Source organism: Canis lupus, chromosome 9 (assembly GCF_003254725.2).
Source record: "Canis lupus dingo isolate Sandy chromosome 9, ASM325472v2, whole genome shotgun sequence".
Classification (NCBI taxonomy): domain Eukaryota; kingdom Metazoa; phylum Chordata; class Mammalia; order Carnivora; family Canidae; genus Canis; species Canis lupus.
In genome coordinates this window covers 60,414,758-60,435,921 of record NC_064251.1, presented here as the reverse complement: position 1 = coordinate 60,435,921, position 21,164 = coordinate 60,414,758, and the positions used below count along the sequence as shown (strand labels likewise).

At 42.5% G+C, this 21,164-nt stretch overlaps 1 protein-coding gene across 18 annotated transcripts in view; it reads right to left on the bottom strand.

Moving 5' to 3' along the window:
* DENND1A (DENN domain containing 1A) overlaps nt 1-21,164 on the bottom strand; it is a 539,854-nt gene that overhangs the window by 258,435 nt on the left and 260,255 nt on the right. For 13 of the 18 annotated variants that reach the window (XM_049114466.1, XM_025475080.3, XM_025475091.3 and 10 more), the window contains 3 exons: nt 9,240-9,362; nt 7,862-7,931; nt 2,868-2,948 (listed from right to left, as the gene is read on the bottom strand). In XM_049114466.1, the coding sequence (XP_048970423.1) occupies nt 2,868-2,948; nt 7,862-7,931; nt 9,240-9,362 (274 nt within the window). The remainder of the gene's footprint in view (nt 1-2,867; nt 2,949-7,861; nt 7,932-9,239; nt 9,363-21,164) is intronic. The other 5 variants (XM_049114465.1, XM_049114467.1, XM_025475078.3 and 2 more) reach the window with 1 other exon arrangement.

The window sequence follows — 21,164 nt, the reverse complement described above, 5'->3', positions numbered from 1 at the left end:
ATGTTACATATGTGAAGTGCCTAGCACTTTTTATTTATTCCATAAATAATATTTTTTCCATAAATAATATTTTAATAGAAAGTTATTATTGTTCAACCTCTAGTTTACATTTCTATTTTCTCAAACACCTATATCAGACATACAGAAGTATTCTCTTCTGAAGACTCAAAGTATAGGATTGCCATTCATTTTTTTTCCACATTTCAGCCTTTATAAACTAGATGAGACTCACCCTTCAAAATCAGAAATGAAACAGTGAGAGAAGAATTCTTTGTAAATGGGAAAGAAACAAATATCCGTCTTTACAGATGCAATGAGTTGTTAACAGTGAGGCATCGCAATTCCAAAACCAAGTAGTCCCCAGGCTGTCCTTTGAGATTCTGTCTTGCTCCATCACCCATGAAATGCTGGGACCAGAGGAGGTCAGAAACATTCCTAGGAATCACTGGCACGAAACAGCTGCACCTCCTCCCCCCCAACAGCTTCTCCTCCTGCCCCTGGGATGGCTTGTCCTTGAGGCCTGGCAGCCACTCAGGGGAAGGACTGGCCCTTCCTCCCCAGCAGCTGGTGACCCAGCCAGGCTACTCCACAGCTACCTGTCGGATGTCATTACAGACTGAAACAGAGAGATCAAGCTGATTTAGGAAAAAGGACAGAGACAAAGGCAAGGTTGTTTAGCTATCTGGCAATGACCTGGGCAGGTTTAAAGCTCGTTTCTTCATCTTTTTCAGGCAGTCTTCCCTACGATTTTCTAGAGAAAATCTAGCCTTGTTAGAACAAGGTTCTTTTCCTTCTTATGCTTTATTAAAATGAGCAAAAACCTCTACCAGTTCCCTCTTTGCTCCCTTTCTTTCAACACTCATGGCCTAGTGGAAAGAACATAGGCTTGGAAGTCAGCCCTGGGTTTGAAAACCTCAATCTTCTCACGTATTAACCACATAGCCTTGGATAAGCAAGTACCTTTTCCTCTCTAACCCTCATCTATAACATGAGAACACTACTATCTGTTTTGCAGAATTGTTTTGAGCATTAGGGATGCATACTTGGCAGAAATTAATAACTTAATAAGTAGAAGATCTATTATTAGTTACTGGTAGTAATACTATTTTCAATTTGTTCATCATTTTTAAAAAAAACCTGTAAGATATGTTCATTTTCTTTATGAAGGCTAATACCAAGATACTAACCACTGAATATCAACACTGTACCTGGTTCTAGTGAAGATGAAAGACAAAAGTTTCTTTTATTTAAAAAATCTATCTACCTATCTATCTACAGAAAGGCAGACTGCCACATGCAACATCTCATTTGGATGTGTCTAGAGTCTTGGAAGCTTGACTACTCTACATTCTCCTACAACTAGACCTCGAGAGCCTATTTGGAGGTTCTAGCAGTGGAGTGCAGCTACTCATATACCCCTGACTGAAGAACGGTCCTCCTCTATCAGGGAAGGTTGTCCTCTCTGACTAAGCACACAGCTTCAGCTTCAGGAGGGATGCACATGGAGTGGTGAGGGAGGAAGGGGACGCCTGCTTAGGCAGCCAGATCAGCCAGATGAATGGGGTGCCAAATGCTACAGCCAGATTGCCCTCACATCCGGGAGAACTTTTTTAAACATTCAAGGGATCCTGAGTGCCCCAGCCAGTTAAATGTCCAAGTCTTGATCTAAGCTCAGGTCATGATCTGAGATCAAGCCCTACGTTGGGCTCTATGCCCAGCATGGAGTCTGCTTGAGATTCTTTCTCCTTCATCCTCTGCCCTTCCCCAGCTCCCCTGCACTTGCTTGCTCTTTCTCTCTCTCAAAGGAAACTAATAAAATCTTAAAATCTTAAAAAACAAAACAAAACAAAAACAAAACCAACTTTTTAAACATTCAGATCCCACAACATAGGAAAAATAGCTCCTGGGTAATCAAGAGCTGGCTTAAGGGGATCCATCTGAGAATTCTGATGAAGGTGGAGATGAGGGTTTGATCTAGAGAAGTAGAGAATTCCAGTAACTGAAATATGAAAAAGATCCCCTACACCTTTTTTGATGCCTTATCTGACCAATGGGGAACTCAAGGTCCACAAGGTTAAATGTTTTAATTAAGACCACTCAGGTCACTGGCAAAACTACAGCTAGGACAGAAACTTCCCAGTTCAGAGGGTTTTCCACCCGGCTTACTACACATCGTGTAGCATGTACTTAAAAGAGTTTAAAGAAACGATTATTACTGGAGGCCAGGAACTATGCTAGGCTCTCTCCATCCCTGTTCTTTTCAAGAAGATGTACAGTCCAGTGGCCAAGACAGGAAAAGAGATGTGGCATACGACTAAGCACTGCAAAGTGTACAAGCTGCTTGGGGACAAAAAAAAAAACCCTTGACTAGGACTTGGGGACAGGGGTCAAGGGGAGGATTTCTCTGGAAATAAACTCCAAGGTGAGTTCTGAAGGATGAATGTAGGTCAGCTTGGTGAAAAGGAGAGAGGCAGTGTTGAAAATTCAGGGACTACAGGATGGGCGAAGAGGCATGCATAGCAGTACTGGGGGACAAAGCACGAGGCAGGGATCCCCAGGGTAAGGGGGGCTGAGGAGGCAGAGAGGGGCCATTCCAAGCCCAGCACCTGCCATCTAGGAGATGCTGGTGATAGGATGACAACCAGGAAGAGAGAAGCCTGGGGACATCTGGGACCCATTCCTTATGGAATCCCAGAAAAGGAAGAAATTGAACTCCATGGCCTGTCTCAAGTCCAGAGCTTTCAGAGTATGCAGAGGTAGGGCCTGGGAAGATACAGATGACAAAGATGATCCTGTTTGGCTAACTCCGTCTCACCGTCAATAATGAAATGCTTCTCGGCAATTGCTAATTTTCTGTCCCCACTTACCACGCTGAGATGAACAGACACTCCTGGGTCAGGGATGGGAAGTCTGTGCAGAGTTTCCAGAAGCTCATTCCACTGATTCTCCTGAAAGAAATAAAAGGCCTAAGTAACAAAAGCAAGGCTGAGCCCCTAGTCAGAGGCCTGCAGGGAGGTCTGCACACACAGTGAGCTAGAGGCCCTCATGACTGAGGGGGCTGGGGAGATGCTGGTCCCAGTACAGAAATAGGCTTGATACTCAAGTGGGGTTGGACAAAAGACACTGCTTACATACAGCTCAATAGAAGAGCCAAATAGATCCTCCCACACCAAGTTTGACATTTTCTACTGAGTGAGACACCTACCATGACCGCCTTTTACGGATCGTATACCATAAGCTTTCAGGGAACGTATCCACTCAACTCCATAGCAACAACTTTTAAAAGCAAACAATCCTAGCTTACAGGGTGGGGGCTGGTTGGGAGATATAACGATGACACTATAGATTTTGTCTTCATCATCATTACCCTCAATTAATTTTATTGAGTGTTCACTAGATACACACAGCAGCATCCAATTATGGAAAGTAAAAATGAACTACATACAACAGCATGCAATATAGTATGGTGGCTGTGCATTTTAATTAGTGAAATTGAGCCACAGAATGAAATATAGAACAGTACAAATTATTCGATTGGAAACAGATTCACTTTTAAAATGCTCAAAAGAATGCTGCTTACAGAATTATGCAAAAGCCCTTTCTCCTACCCTGTGGAACTGTCTGTGCTAATAGTATTGAGCTTACATGTGTTTCCATTTGTTATCTCTCTGATCCTCACAACTAGCCCACTTCACAGATTGAAAACTGAGGCCCTGAAGGGTAAAACAACTGGGCTCAAATCCCCCCAGTTAGTAAGCTGCATAGCCAGGAGTTACATCCAGGTTTTCTGGGTGCAAGCCCAGGGATTTCTCCACTGCTTCACATAGCTGTCTTAGGTAGGGAGTTGAAAGGAGGGGAAAAAAGAGAATGAGCCCGGATTAAAAACCTGTTTCAATCTGAACTCTGATCAATCACTCAAGTTTTTCACAGACGAGTGTGTGTGCACAAGCATACAAGTTTAATTTTGCTCTGAGACAATCTCAAATTTATACAATTACAGGGCAGCAATTTTTTATTTCCTGAACTACTTAAAAGTAAGCTGCTGACACCATGTTCCATCACCCATAAACACAAAGGACATTCTCTGGTACAACCACAACTAATTATCAAAATCAGGAAATTAACATTGATAGAATATTACCATCAAATCCTTAGGTCCCTTCAAGTTTTATCAGATGTGTCCATAATGTCCTTGGATAACAACATAAGCCAGCTCAGAATCACATGGTGCCTTTAAGTCTAGAACAGGTCCCGAGTCTTTCCTAGATTTGTAGGCACTTGACAGTTGAGACCAGCCATTTTGCAGAGTAATTCTCAATTGTCTGATGTTTTCTGTTGATTCAGACTTCAATTCATTCCATTACTGATGATGTCCACTTTGAACATTTGATTAATTCATCTGAAGTCTACTGTGAAGGTACTTACTCTCCTTTGTGTTTAGCAAGCATTTTGTGGAGTGATACTTTATGTACACATCCCCTTCTCATTGAATTTTTTAACTTATCTATTTACTGATTTACACTGGTAAGCACACATGCTTTCCTGTCTTATTCAATGGCTACAGTCTTTCGTTACCATTATTTATTTTAATGCTCAAATTGTCCCAGACCTGGACCAATGGGAACCTCCTTATCCATTTCAAGCTCACTTCTGTGTCTTTCTGACATGTCCTATCACGTGTTGAGCACTTCCTTTGAGTCCTTCTTGACACAAAAAGATATTCCAGGTTCACATTTTATACTTCCCCTGCCCTGGTCCTAGAATTAAGACATTTCTTCATAGTGTCCTGTCTCCTTTTAGTGGAAAATGTTATTTAGAAACGACAATTTGCATACTACGTGTGCTCACTGCTACCTGGGTATTGCTAACCCCAGACTCTCTTAGTGGTTAGAGCCAGCGAACATACTACACACACGAAGACTCACAATATACACATCTTTATTGATTTCTACATCACATACATTGAAAGGCATCAGTTCATACTAATGGCTCTAATTCTAATCAAACGCAGGAATCCTTCTAGTTTCTTTCCTTTTCATATTTGTAACGAAGTTCTATAGAAATGAAGAATCAATCCTATTTTCTTAATCTACTTACTAATTTATATGTAACCAATCTTTCACGGCTGACCTTATTCACCAAGCTCTCCTTGCCCTGCTTGAATACAGACATCCAGTGCTAGGCCACTACTGTCCACTCCTCGCCAACAAGAATGCCCTCCCCACCCTAGGCCGCAAAGCCCCAGTGCTAGGCCACTGCTGCCCCCTTTCCTTTGTGGATCCTTCTAGATCCTCCTAGAGTTCTGATATCTGGTGCCAAACCATAGCTACTGCTGTCACACATAAACAACCATTTCATCTCTTAGGCTCCAACACACTCAGCCAGCCTGCTCTCTAGCTCGGATGTCCTCTTCAACTCAATAATTCTTCCAAGGGTGGCCCTCAATGCCCCATCCAGAGGCTGACAACCATAGTGGATCAATGATCCAGACAGGCACCCTCATCATGCATCTTAGGCTCCAACACTCCACTCGGAGCTGTCGTGGTCATTACTCACCCCCACCCCCCACCCCCACCCCGAAGCCTACCATGCCCAAAGACTTTTGGACTTGGGGAAGGGATTCTGTTTTTTGTTTTTGTTTTTGTTTTAAATAAAAGTTCTTTCCTCCTGGTCTAATCTGATGATCCACACCTTGCCAAGAAATAAGCCAGTTGTAGACAGATTCCATATCATCTGTGTCATAATTCCTTTAACTAGAAAAAAATTTAATAGTAAAAGGACTAGGTACAGGGGAAACAGACTCCACTAAAACACATCACTGACTGCAAATCTTCAACAGTCCAAGAGACTGGGTCCTTCCTGGGGCAATGGCCCAGAGGAATGGTATACCAATTTTACAGGTAATCATTATATCTCCCCTATGCATAGGCCGTACATACCCAACCTTTTCTGTATCACAAGGCATGTTTTTAAAAGTCTACTGTGTTTTAATGACTGGAGCATAAATACGGAAGAAAAAAATACATGAGTCAATCCCAAATTCTAAGACTATTAAGAGCCCACATGTGATGCGATTCTATTTACTAAAGAGATCTTTCAAATTTGAGTGAAAACCTGAATGTTTGACTAAAGTGAATTGTAAACAGAAATCAATGAACAGACCCAAGATAACCTTTGAATTCATTCATCAAAGAATAAATCACTTTCCTTCATAACAGAATTCCCTGATACCTAAGCATCTTTTCAGAGTGAGTGCAGTGACCTAGGGAGCCATTTCTATTTCCTTCTGTTAACTATGGCCTCTAGAATATACTGCTGGTGAGTAAATCTAACTTGAAGGAAAGATTTCTTCATTATACATACAATTTCCACTTTTCTTCTCCAAAACAGCATTTCCTCAAGTATGTCCTAGGAAATACTAGTATCTCAGAATATTAACATATGTAATGGAATAAAAAGGACTTTTAGGGGCCAAATGAGATGGGAAGCACTGAATAACACACATTTCTCCACTACAGGACCTTCTCAGAGCCACCAGGACATGAATCTTAAGGATATAAAAATGAAAGACAGCTTTCCCTCTCCCCTACCCCAAAATTACTGAATTATGGCCTTAAAATGGCCCATCTGAGATTCTCCTCTTAAGGAAATAATCCAAAATGAAGAAAATGCTTTATGCTCAAAGATTCTAACAGCTATACTTACAGTGGAAAAAAAAATCCCAAATAATAAAAACTCCCAACAGGGGCGCCTGGGTGGCACAGTCGGTTAATCACCTGCCTTTTGATTTCAGCTCAGGTCATGGTCTCAGGGTTGTGAAATCAAGCCCTGCATCGGGCTCCATGGGCGGCAGGGAGTCTTCTCTTCCTCTCTTTCTCTCTCCTTTCCCCTTTGTCCTTCCCCAACTTCATGTGTGCATATGCACTCTCTCTCTCTCTCTCTCTCTCTAATGTTTCTAAGGTCCTTAGTAAAATGTTATGCACCCATGAACAATATTCAGTGTTTTTTACTAGCTCAGGGAAATGCTTCTGTTACTATAGCACCTGAAAAATGTGAGCCATGGAAGTCTAAATCTCCACTTGACCCTGACATCCACAGAAGACACTTCAGCATATCATTTCTTCCAAAAGAACAGTAATATAGAGTTAACTTTTAAAGTAACTTTTCAGAACCTTAAAGAAATTACCAAAAGAGCAGAATAAAGCCTTACTGAGAGAGGAACTTGGGAGAGGTGGGTAGATCACTTGCCACTTAAATGTTTTACTCAACAAATCAAGCTTTGCAGCATGACACAAGCAATTCAAATTTGTGCCTTAGCAAAATTATAATTTAATACATGTCATGAACTTATAGGGAATATCAAATATCAGAATATTAACTCTGAATGCTAAGGGTCTAATTATTATTTCTTTACTTATAAAGTAAAGGAAGAAAACATCCCTAAATACTAGCAATTGTTCTTTTAAGGAAGGGGGAAAGAGGAACATATAAGGAGAGATTTTTCTCTTCCTTCCTATTTCCCAAGTTTTCTATAATGGGCGTGCATTACTTTTTTTGGTAAACATTTTTTTTTAATTTTTATTTATTTATGATAGTGACACAGAGAGAGAGAGAGAGAGAGAGAGAAAGAGAGGCAGAGACACAGGCAGAGGGAGAAGCAGGCTCCATGCACCGGGAGCCCGACGTGGGATTCGATCCCGGGTCTCCAGGATCGCGCCCTGGGTCAAAGGCAGGCGCTAAACCGCTGCACCACCCAGGGATCCCTTGGTAAACATTTTGATTGAATATAAGGTACGTATTACTTTAATAATCAAAAAAGTTGAAGTTACTTGCTAAAAAGAATAAAATAGAAGGTGAATACCTGGCCTTTTGCCGTGTAATCCGCCAAGATGTTAAGCAGCTTATAAAATACTTCGAACCAGGGAAGATAACTGGGGAAAGAAGAGGAGAAACATGAAATATTAGTATGCAGGTCAAAAACTTTAACCAGGAGCTGATTCAAGACTGTACATTTCAGTTTTTCCTCGACATCCTGAAGAGTCTTCCTGTTATAGGCTGCTGGAAACACAGAATGCTAATTATTTCTGGGATTTAAAAAAATTGCCTGTGTAAGGTGGAGTGCTGAATGCCCATTATAAATTATTCCCATGGCTCAGAGCTAGAACAGGTTCACAGAGAAGAAATTCAAAGCAGACTCTGCAATCAGGAACCATCTCTGAATAGCTCCCCAGGCCTCTCCCACCATACCCACCCTTTCCAGGAAAGTTCCACATGACTGCACACACACAGCCACACACTCCTACATATAGCACCTCCCTTGCTGCTGTCTGCAAGGGGACAAAGGCCCCATGAGCCTGAAACCAGTCATACTGTAGCATCAAACATCCTACCTTTCCTGCACCCCTTCGAGACTTACTGCAGGAGGAGCTCTACCTCTCTGTCCCCACTTCCCTCTACTGGGTCCTCACCATGGTGCCCCTTCTCTCCAAGGACAGTCTGGTCCTGACCTAACTCTCCCCAATGTGAGGCTTCAGGAATAATCTTCCTAAAACGCACATCTAGGTGGCACACAGATCTGGTTCCTGCAGTGGTGCCCCATCACTACCGGACTTCTTAGGATGGCACTGGAGGTTTTGCTGTTAGGTCCCTGACTGGCTGTGTGCTCTGCTTTCCCAAGTGCATTCTTCTCTCGTCGCAGCCTCCCTCTGAGAATGGCCAGGCATCCTCAAGCCTGCCTGAGCTTGCATACACTTGGCCCTTTACTCCCTCTGACCTTCATGGTCTAGACTAGCTGATTTCCATGCATCCTCCCAATAACGGTTCCCCACACGCTCCCCATCCCCGCCCCTCATGCCCTAATTCTCTTTTCTCTGTGCTGTCCTGGTCACGTGCATACCCCCATTTGAACATTCCACACACCATGTGGCACTCAATGGTGTGTCTGTTCTGCTAACGGACTGTGCACAAACAGAGAAGGAAGGATCTCATCTTTCTTCACTTCGTCTTCCTGGGGCCAAGCATGGAGCCCAGCACACCATCGGTGCTCGGTGTTGACTGAACAAACACAACTAAACAAACACTAAGAGTCAAGGCAGGTTAATGTTCGAGAACTGGTGTTGAACTATCTCTCCGCTCCCCACCCCCACAAGAAGTTCTGGCACTTAATTTAAAAGGCTTTATTCTCCATAAGAAACTTTCCCAAAGGGACAGATAGTCAAGCGAGGAGGATGATATCGTACCAAGCTCCTGCTGTCCTGCTCCCGCCCACCCTGCTGGGCTCCTGGGGTCCATTCCTGATGCTCAGGGGAGCACTGATCCCACCAGGCAGAGGGAAACAGCACCTCGTCCAGATTACAGCTGCACTGCCGAGGGTAACAGATGAAGTGAGAGGCAATCCAGAGGACAGATAAACGGCACAGTTCTCCATCATTAATGTCTGTCTGAGGCCAGCACATGCTACTGTAAAATTTAAGTAGCTTATCAAAATATACTGATAAGCAACTTAACTTTTCACTTCTATGACAGTATTATCACTTATGTTAATATGTTTCAATCAGCTCTGGCAGCTGCATATTGACTATTACACAGCAAATGACTGCTGCCACTTGCCACAGCATTTACTTTGGCAGAGCAATGTAAACATTCAAGAGGGATTAGGGAGGAGATAAGTTTCTCCCTTCCTATTCTGTTAAATAAACCTTGGCTGAGTTAAAAGCCATTATGGTGGGAACAATAAATCCCCTCAGACGAAAACTCTTGCCCAGATTAGAGGACTCTTAGTAAACAAATTCAACCAAGGGTTACACATTTTTCCCCCCTGAAAAAGAAAATACCTCTAGTTAAATCCAACAACTCCAAGTCAGGAAGGGGGCAGGGGAGAGATGCGTGGGGGAAGCAAAGAGAAAATATTTTCTTGCAAGGAAATCATGGCGTTAAGCAAATGAGAGAAAAACTGGAGTCATTCTAGGAATCCTTGATGAAGTGACATGGGACAGGCTGCATTCTCTGATCATTAAAGACTGTGGTATACGTGGAAGCAGTCTTTGCCACTGGGTTCGGCTGGCCAGCTGGCACAGGCCTTGCCCCCAAGCCTCTGCACCCTCCACTGCTAGGGGGCTGAGGGAAGGTGAGGGACGTGGTAGGGCCACCAGGCCTGTAGCACAGTGCCCAGCTTCTCACATGCAGCTCCAACCTTAGTCCCAATCCAATCTTTTTGGCTACACTAAGCAGAACACTCAGCCATGGGAGGTTTTGTAGATACCCTGGAGATCAGCCATTTCTTCCTCCGTGTGGCCTGATCAGACACAACTGTTCCCCACATGTTGTCCCCTGTGCACTGACAGATGAATATCCAGTGATGGCAGTGCTAAGGTCTTGAAACCAAAACCCAGCTGTCGTCTTCTTCAAAGGATCCCTCTTTTCCCCTGTTGGGAGGCCAGGGTTCACAGCTGAACCTTATCCAGTGGCGTTTCCTGTACTGCTTCATTAGTGCTGGCACGACAGCTTCGCCCTGCCTGCAAGGGTGCAGGTGAGGATATGGAGACCCTCCACTCCATTTTGTGCGTGTCTGTCATCATGGAGTAAACACTACTTCCTAGTCCAGAGACAGGAAACAAACACTCCATTACGCTGCTCATCCCTGAACATCTAAAGGAGTTCCAAACATCTCTGGGCCTGCTTCACTTGCTACCTTCATGCAACCACTCAAGTCTGTAGTGCAGAGTACCCCTTGGGCTCGGTCCAAGGCTAGGGCTCAAACAACAAAAGGTGCCTGCATTTAGGAAGGCCATGGCCTTAGTAGGGAAAAAAGACATCTACAACAAAACAGTTCGTGTGAGGGAAGTTGGAACTCTTTTCGAAGGACTTTATTTAGCTCGGACTTTAAATCAAGTTATAAAATTATCATGGCCAATCAGCAGAACCTTGATGGGGTAAAACCGAAATGGGACAAGTCTGCTTCCCAGGCACTGGCCATCATCCATGCTTCTCTCACCTGGCCCAGGTAACTTTGTCCTAGGCTCTGCCATCACTTCCTGGCCTAACAGTCAAATGGAGCAAATGGAGAGGCTTTTGTTTTGTGTGAGGCAAATACAAAGTCTTGAACTTCAGAAGAACTCAGGCAGCATCCGAGTATTCCTACACACCTGGCCTCACTGACCCGAGCCATGCCATTACAGGCCCTTGTAAGATGTGCAGGGGCAAGTTCAAGAGAGAGTGCTTAGAGTCAAATGGCCCATGGTAAAAAAAAAAAAAAAAAAAAAAAAAAAATCCTGTAAAAGCCCTAACATTGCCCCCAACATAGAGCAGACGTGGTTTTATAGACACAAAGTAGCTGGCCTGAGTTTGGGGGTCATACTGAATGAAAACTGTCTATGTTCCCATCTGTCAGCTGGGTGAGCTGCTTACCCTCCAGCTGACCTCAGGAACTGAGTCTGATGAGGAAAGATGGCCTGCATTTCTAATTTCACTCTGCTGAATGGACTGTCAGGATAATCATTCCCACTGTTCTGTGTATGTACACGTATCTGAGTGATCTTGTGTAACTGTATGTACGATGGGATCCCACTCCAGTGTCATAAGTATTTTAATAGAAAACCATCACAAATTTTAAAAAGCTCTCCCTATCTCTTGCGAATAGTTCAGTTCAAAGCCATCAGATGAGCCCAAGCAAGGCAGGGGTGTGCGTGATGGGAGCAATGGAGGCACACACTGCCCAAGCTGAGGAAGGTGGTCATTTATGAGAACAGGTATGAGCAGAATGTCAAAGTTCAAGCACAGGGAGGAGGATATCCTCCTGTAGGAGCAACCAGGCCCAGAGTGTTGGAGTCTGAGTAGAGTGAGGAGAGTTTCCTCATAAGGGAAAGACGGGGCTCCAGCAAGATAAGGAGTGTCCACACAGAAAGAGGTCTGGCCTGGAATGTCAGAACTCAAGAGTAAGGGAAAGGGTGTTTAAGTAGGGGCAAGGCCTGGCATCTGTCAGGAGAAAGAAGTTGACTAGACTGGTGTTAGAACCTAAGAGGAATAAAAAGAACATCTGGAAGGCAGTTCAGTGTGGGATGTCAGAGCCTAAGTGGGTAAGAGGGCTTCCATGAAGAGTAGTGGGACAGAGTCCAAGCAGTTGAGAAGGAGGTCTACAGTAGGAGGAGGATTTGATGCCTAAGAGGTCAGAGTCCAAGTGGAGTGAGAAGGTCAGCCACAGAGGAAAGGAGCTACAGTAGCCAGAGTCTGACCAAGACTGATCAACCATGTAAATATATAATGGAAACCATTACTACTATCAGATAAGAGAGTTACAAATATGGACCAGGAAAAAAACAAGAATGAACCTATGGTGTTCTATTGGAATTAGCTGTAACTGTGTGAAATCATGGAGATGGATAAAAGAAATGAATACAAATGCATGTATGTGCGTGTGTGTGTGTGTGTGTGTGTGTGTGTGTAGATCTATCTCCACACATATATTCACACATATATTCTCTACCTCTAGCCACTGAGGGGAGCAGAGACACCCCAATTATAATGAGCATTCTTAGTGCCCAGATCTTGGTTTCTAAGTACTATTCTCCACTAAAAGGAACCAGAGCTCCTTGAAGAAATGTGTGATTCCAGAGCTGGGACTGGAAATCTCTTGTGCTAGAAAAAAGGCAGGCTTCAACACACAATTAGGACATGCCAATGGGACACAAAAGCCATTTTGGAGGGGCTCTTGCTGACAAAATCTGTGACGATCTGAGCATCAAACCAAATTATGATAGAGATTACATGGGACACCTGGGTGGCTCAGTGGTGGAGCGTCTGCCTTTGGCTCGGGGCGTGATCTTGGAGTCCCGGGATCGGGTCCCACATCGGGCTCCCTGCATGGATCCTGTTTCTCCCTCTGCCTGTGTCTCTGCCTTTCTCTCTCTCTGTGTCTCTCATGAATGAACAAATAAAATCTTTAAATCTTTAAATCTTTAAATTAATTAATTAATTAAATAAATAAAACAGGAAATCATGAGTCTGCTAATATAAATAAATGAATCAGAAATTTGACAAGGATAAGATGATGATATTCTGAATGCACATTATAAAGGGAAAAAGAAGGGAGAAGCCTGGGAGATAAGACCTTAATCAAGTAATGTGACAAACTGAAACAGTGTGCCAACTGATATAATGCAATGAAATGATATAGAATACTTTCATCATATTCTAGCCTTGGAAGTAGAACCCAACCCTGAGGAAACATCAGATAAATTCAAATTGAGGGATCTTCTACAAGTTAATAGCCAATGTCAAGTTCGTAGAAGTGTAGGAGGGTGCCTGGGTGGTTCTTTTGGTTAACCATCTACCTTCAGGTTGGGTCAGGATTCCAGGGTTCTGGGCTGGAGCCCCACATTGTGCTCCCTGCTCAGCGGGGAGTCTGCTTCTCCCTCTGCCCACCCCCACCCCTCCCCATGCTCTTTTTTTTTTTTTTTTTTTAATTTATTGATAGTCACACAGAGAGAGAGAGAGAGAGAGGCAGAGACATAGGCAGAGGGAGAAGCAGGCTCCATGCACCCGGAGCCCGACGTGGGATTCGATCCTGGGTCTCCAGGATCACGCCCTGGGCCAAAGGCAGGCGCTAAACCGCTACACCACCCAGGGATCCCCCCCATGCTCTTGCATGCACATTCTCTCAAATAAATAAAATCTGAAAAAAAAAAAAAAAAAAAAAGAACTGTAGGACATGTTGAGCTATTCCAGAGTATGACAAAAAAACAAAAAACAAAAAACAAAAAAAAAAAAAAAGAGAGAGACTGAACAACTTAATGTAACATGTGCCTCCAAAAACAGACACATAGATCAGTGGAACAGAATAGAGAATCCAGAAGTGGACCCTGAACTTTATGGGCAACTAATATTCGATAAAGGAGGAAAGACTATCCACTGGAAAAAAGACAGTCTCTTCAATAAATGGTGCTGGGAAAATTGGACATCCACATGCAGAAGAATGAAACTAGACCACTCTCTCTCACCATACACAAAGATAAACTCAAAATGGATGAAAGATCTAAATGTGAGACAAGAGTCCATCAAAATCCTAGAGGAGAACACAGGCAACACCCTTTTTGAACTCGGCCACGGTAACTTCTTGCAAGATACATCCACGAAGGCAAAAGAAACAAAAGCAAAAATGAACTATTGGGACTTCATCAAGATAAGAAGCTTCTGCACAGCAAAGGATACAGTCAACAAAACTCAAAGACAACCTACAGAATGGGAGAAGATATTTGCAAATGACATATCAGATAAAGGGCTACTTTCCAAGATCTATAAAGAACTTATTAAACTCAACACCCAAGAAACAAACAATCCAATCATGAATGAGCAAAAGACATGAACAGAAATCTCACAGAGGAAGACACAGACATGGCCAACATGCATATGAGAAAATGCTCTGCATCACTTGCCATCAGGGAAATACAAATCAAAACCACCATGAGATACCACCTCACACCAGTGAGAATGGGGAAAATTAACAAGGCAGGAAACCACAAATGTTGGAGAGGATGCGGAGAAAAGGGAACCCTCATACACTGTTGGTGGGAATGTGAACTGGTGCAGCCACTCTGGAAAACTGTGTGGAGGTTCCTCAAAGAGTTAAAAATAGACCTGCCCTATGACCCAGCAATTGCACTGCTGGGGATTTACCCCAAAGATACAAATGCAATGAAACGCCGGGACACCTGCACCCCGATGTTTCTAGCAGCAATGGTCACGATAGCCAAACTGTGGAAGGAGCCTCGGTGTCCAACGAAAGATGAATGGATAAAGAAGATGTGGTTTATGTATACAATGGAATATTACTCAGCAATTAGAAATGACAAATACCCACCATTTGCTTCAACGTGGACGGACCTGGAGGGTATTATGCTGAGTGAAGTAAGTCAGTCGGAGAAGGACAAACATTATATGTTCTCATTCATTTGGGGAATATAAATAATAGTGAAAGGGAATATAAGGGAAGGGAGAAGAAATGTGTGGGAAATATCAGAAAGGGAGACAGAACGTAAAGACTGCTAACTCTGGGAAACGAACTAGGGGTGGTAGAAGGGGAGGAGGGCGGGGGGTGGGAGTGATTGGGTGACGGGCACTGGGGGTTATTCTGTATGTTAGTAAATTGAACACCAATAAAAAATAAATTAAAAAAAAATAAATGTAACATATGCCTCTACATACACAAGGGGCCCAAGTATTACATGGTAGTATTGAGTCAAAACTAATACTAACTTTCAAATTTTGATGATTGTAATGTACTTATGTTAAAGAATATTCTGGTTTTGTTTTTAAGTGGTCTCCATGCCCAACATGGGGGCTTCACTCATGACCCTAAGATTGAGAATCACAGGCTCTACAGACTAAGTCAGGCAGGTGCCCCAAGAATGTCTCCTTTAAAAAAAAATACATACTAAAGTATTTGGGGGTATTATTCTGGCAACATCTCCCAAATGGGGCATTTGCATTGTATTCACAATTTTTTTTTTTAAGATTTTATTTATCTGACACAGAGAGCAAGAGAGCACATAAGCAGGGGGAGAGGCAGGCAGAGGAAAAGGGAAAAACAGCCCGATGTGGGGCTCAATCCCAGGACCCCGAGATCATGACCTGAGCCAAAGACAGACGCTTAACCAACTAAGTCACCCAGATGCCCCTCAACTTTTCTACATTTATGTATATTAAGATCTTATTTATTTGAGAGAGAGAGTACAACCAGGGGGAGAGGCAGAGGGAGAAGAAGAAGGAGAAGCAGACTCCCCACTAAGCAGGGAGCCCAACACGGGGCTGGAACGCAGGACCCTGGGACTGTGACCTGAGCCAAAGGTAGACAATTAAACCACTGAGTCACCCAGGCACCTCTTCTATATGTTTATTATTGTTTCAAAACTGAAAAAAAAAAATGGAGAGGAGATAATCTGAAGGGTCTTTCATTTCACCAAAAATACCATAAGTAGACCAATTAGAGTATACAGAATAATAATATGAGCTGGGAAAATAAAATTTTAAATTTTAAACCATGGCTATAGGAAGGGGCATACAATAGAATAGCTGGTTCTAACAGTAGGAGTCAATACTCCAAGCACAGAGAAGGTTGAACATCAGTTAAATTTTCAAAAGAGGTTATTCTCAGTATATGGGAAGAAGGCTGGAAGGGGTGGGGATAAAGTTGCATTAGAGACAGAAAAAAAATTCACTGAGCAACGACTTGCAGGCTTGACCCACCAGGCCTGATCTGAGAACTGTGTGCAGATGGAATAGCCAGAAAGAAAAGTATGCAGGCTGCAGGACAGAAGGCAAGGTAGGTCAAAAGAGCCAGACTCCAGGGGCCTTTTATATGCTACACTGATGGGCCTCCCCTATATTCTGTAATCACTGGGAGACCAAAGGGCTGGTTAAAGAGAAGTAACATTCTGAGGACCAGGATTTAGAACTAGGTAGAAAGTGATTATTTCTCTCTTCAGCATAGTCCAGTAGATCTCAACCTTACCAGATGTCCACTTTGTTACCCTAAAAAGAAAATCTTAGATAATCTATTTATATATGTAAGTTTTAAAAAGATCAATGTAAGATCTAGTTCTAATATAAATAATCAAAAGAGAAGTACTTTATAATAAAATTTTAACATTTAAACACTCAAACACCGTTATGTTAGAAATATAATGAAGTAGTACCTCCCTGGATAGCATAGAGCTGCTTTTAACTTATGTCTAGAATGAGTTTAAAGCAAAGAAGAGTGACACAGAAAAAGGTCTTTCAATTTTTCACAGTGATTTCCACAGCCTGAGGAGCTCTTAAAACTCCATCTTGGGTACTCCAAGAGAGGTATCCCTTTTGCCAAGATTCATCAGATGAGAATACATCCTTTGGTTAAAGCTATTTGGCATTCAGTATTTAAAGTTTTCAAAAAACAACTTACCCTCCAATTTAAAAAAAAGCAGAGCAGCATGGCATATGCTGGAGACAACACAGACTTGCATCAAATAAGCCTGGGTGAATCTCAGTTCTGATCATTTCTAGCTGTGATACCTCAGGAAAGCAATCTCTCAAAGACACAGTTTCCTTTCTTTTTTTTTTTTTTAATTTTTTTTTTAAATTTATTTATGATAGTCACAGAGAGAGAGAGAGAGAGAGAAGCAGAGACACAGACAGAGGGAGAAGCAGGCTCCATGCACCGGGAGCCCGACGTGGGATTTGATCCCGGGTCTCCAGGATCGCGCCCTGGGCCAAAGGCAGGCACCAAACCGCTGCGCCACCCAGGGATCCCCAAAGTTTCCTTTCTATATGATATACACCCCACTTTGTAATTGAAGTATGGAGATACACCCAATCCAGGGCCCGGAATACTCTTCCTGTCCCTCTCTGTCTAACATTCTTGCCAATCTCAGCTTTGAAAGCTCTTTTGGATTCTGTCTAGGTCAGAGGTGCCTTCAGGACCCTGTTCAGGAATTCCTCATGCCCTGCAGTCACCAGAATGAATAGGAAAGCATGAGGCATTATAAGAGGAAAACGTTCATGAATGATGTGGCCACTTAAACCAGTAAGTCCCCCACTCAGCCCTTCTGGTGTAACCTACCATCTTTCCCTGCTCCTCTGTCAATATCTTCTTCATCAAACATCTACAACAAAATGTAAATAAAACTACAACCATTGCAAAGGATGCAGGATTTCATAAAGCCCCCGTATGAGATGATGGACACCTGCTCAGATTTGCGGCAAAGTGGCCAACAAATGAAGACCTGGCAACATCAGACCAGGTAACTTGGGACAGAGAAAAATCAAGAAAATCAAGAAGGGTGGCACAAGAGTCACATCAAAAGAAAATGAACTCAATATCAAAGGATTAAGAGAGGCCTGAGGGAAATTGAGGAAGTCCTCTAATACCTTTAGAAAAATTACTCTTTTTATGATTATGCTGAAAAAGTCAAACATATAGTGTTCTGCGGTCAGAAAAATCATAACCTCTCCCCTTAAAAAAAAAAACCATTATTGTCTCATTAGACAAAACCATCATTGTCTCATTAATAAATGTATTCTTTCTTTCCAAGAAAGAATACATTATTGGAATAAAAGCTAGATTTTGTTGAAATCCATTTATTTCCAAAGTTTGAGTTTCTTTTTTTCTCGGTAAAATCCTAATAAAGTTTCCCCTCATTCTTACTATAAAATTTTGATCCCCACTTAAATAGACACATTTTATTCCCAGAATGTGAGGCTCTTCTGGGCTAACCCTATCTGCAGATTCACCATAGTTTATAATGCATGCTTCTTTTCTTTGTCTTCTCCATTAGTGTCAACTCTGTGAGAGCAGGGATCACGGCTGTGTTGACTGTTTAATCTCTAATGTGTGCCTGGCACCTGTTAGACATTCGGTAAGTTCCCTTGACAGTAGTTTTTACTGCCTCTGCCTGTAGTTTTTAACTAAGTTTCTATTAAGTCCATCACCGTTAGAGTAACAGTCAACTAACTCTTATGAAAATGATCCAAAACCAAAAATGACACCTGCTAATGGGCTGCTGGAGCCTGTGACAAATAATTAGAATAAAGAGTCAAAGTAGAGTAGGAAGGACCCACAAAGTTAAGTCTTGCCCCTTGCCTATCCCTCCAATACAAGTAAACATCACTTTCTACTTTCTGGGTGCCTCCTTCAAGTACTATGCAAAAATGTCACAAAACCAAGCTGATTATTTTAATTTGGCAACTTAATTTTTCAAGCACGGGTGACAGAATCCTCTGTCAGTGCATCAGGCCAAGTTTTCCAGAAAGAGTCTGCTCCAAACTTTTCCTTCTTCTCCCATCTCTAACTCATTCCTCCAGCTCTTCAGAAGAATATTCTTGTTTCCTATCTTTCTGAAGAGAGAAGCTCTACCATGAGCTTTCCTGTCTTCCACTCCTAGACTTCTCAGGCCTTCCCCCTTCAATCCTAACTGGAGGTGGGAAGTAGAGAAGACCCTAGATCTCAACAACACTGCCCCATTATACTAAGCCAATGAGCATTCCTATCTGAAAGCACAAGAAAACCATCCATGTGTGTTGGTCCACAGTTTTCAAACTACAGCCTTAGCACCAAGGTGTATACGTTCCGCCTTATGAGAAAAGCACACCACATCCTCCTGAGCTAACCACATTAAGCTTCAATAAAAGCTTTCTGGAACTTAAAATTGAAGTGAGTTTCCAGTCCAAACATCACACGTTTCTAGACCATTCATTCTGCAAATGCTGCAGTCAATCATCCATCAAACTGCAGACTTCTCCACACTTATTCAGACCCATCCAGTGTATGCCTGGAACTGTGTGAGGTACATGAAGTCTGAGACCAGGGTCCCAGCATTTGGGGAGTTCACAGTCTAACGAGGGAAGCAGACACATGGGCAGATGATGTCAACAGCACAGGGTCTGTGTTATGAAGGAGATGTGTAAAAGGGACAGAGGAGAAGTTCTGGAAGTCTTCCCACAGAAATGACACTTGGTTGATAAACTTAACACAAAGGGCAGTCAGAAGACCCACCTGAGTTTGAGTATCAGTTCCATCCCTGGCTGTGGCCCCAGCCATTTTTTGCCTCCTTCATGTATGAAATGTGGATCCACGACTTACTCTCTCACACAACTGTTGTGAGGGTGACACATGTGAGTGCACCTACCACTGTGTCTGGAACAGAGTAAACATTTTTTCCCAGATAAGATCACACTCGGTGCTAGTAACATCAAAAGTCAGAGGAACCTAAATAGGAGAACAAACAACCCCCTTTGGGAGCTCAAAGCCAGCCTCACTCAATCTGAGCATTCTGCTTTGCTCATAGCTGCTGATCTCAAATTGTAAATTTATTATGGTAGCCAGTTAAGCTCAAAAATCTGATTTATGTCCATAATTAGCATACCATTGTCATACCTAATACATCTATGCAGGAAAATGTATTGCATGTACCGAACAAGTAGAAATATTAATTTGCGTTAGGAAAAAAACACAGAAAGTTCCCATAAAACATTTGTGCTTATATTAATCTACCCAAACACACACTTAGACTTGATTTTGGTAATAAGGCTCTTTTCTCTCTTGATGGGTATTCAATAATTGTTGCTTTTAGAGAGCAGATCTGCCGTCTTCTTTTCTATGACAGTGTTACTGTGATTGAGGGAGATTGCTCAGGAGGAAAGCACAGAGGCACTTTTCTGTTATCACCGGTGAAGTGTTGGTAACAGAGGATCTTTGGAGTAATGACACCTGCACTGACAATTGAGTGTAATTCTCAGATATTTTCCATTGAGCTCAGAGAGGGCGAGCACATAGGCCTTTCATCATTTTCCTAAGAGAGTTTATGATGCTGCCCACTCCTGTATTCACACACCTGCAAGTTTTTTCCCCCATTCAGAGCATCTTATTCTATGTTTAAATTGCTACTGTAATGTAATATAATGGGTTAGTGAGATTCTAACTAAGGCCCACCCCACAGAATCTTTCACGGACTAAAAGAGAAATACATTGTCTCTGTCGAAAAACACACACACACACACACAACAAGGGGAAGAAACCGCTCCACAAGAATTCCTGTCCTACTTTCAGGAGTAAATAAAATTAATGAACCCACCAAGACACCATTTGATGCTATTCTCATTTTAGAGCTAAGAAATGAAAGCTAATGGAGGAAGGGGAAAAACATTGACCAAGTTTCATGGGCTCTGAAATATCATTCTTTGCAACAACCCTAGAAGATGATTCTTCATCTCGTTTTATAGGTGAGAAAACTAAGTCTTGGAGTAGTGATGTGATGTATGGACAACACAGCTATTAAAAGCACAACTCAGACACACAACTAGTCCTGTACGATTTCTATCCTCCTTGCTCCACGCAACACATTATGAGTTTCACAACATGATCAAATGTAATGATCAATCCTGAAATTAGGATTTAAAATTCTTACCTTGTGATTCTCACTATAATGCCCTGATAAATGAAAGCACGCCTCTAAAAGTCCTTCTGCTCTAAGTGTTCTGAGCAATCCAACTTTGGCTGCCTCCCAACCATTCAGCGTGTTTTCTTATTTTGCCAGCCCCAGGGACACCAGTCATGTGTCAGCTCTTTATTGCTTTAGGTATTAGCGTACATGTTAGATTCAGAAGCACAAATATAAATAGCTTGGTTTAAAATGTTC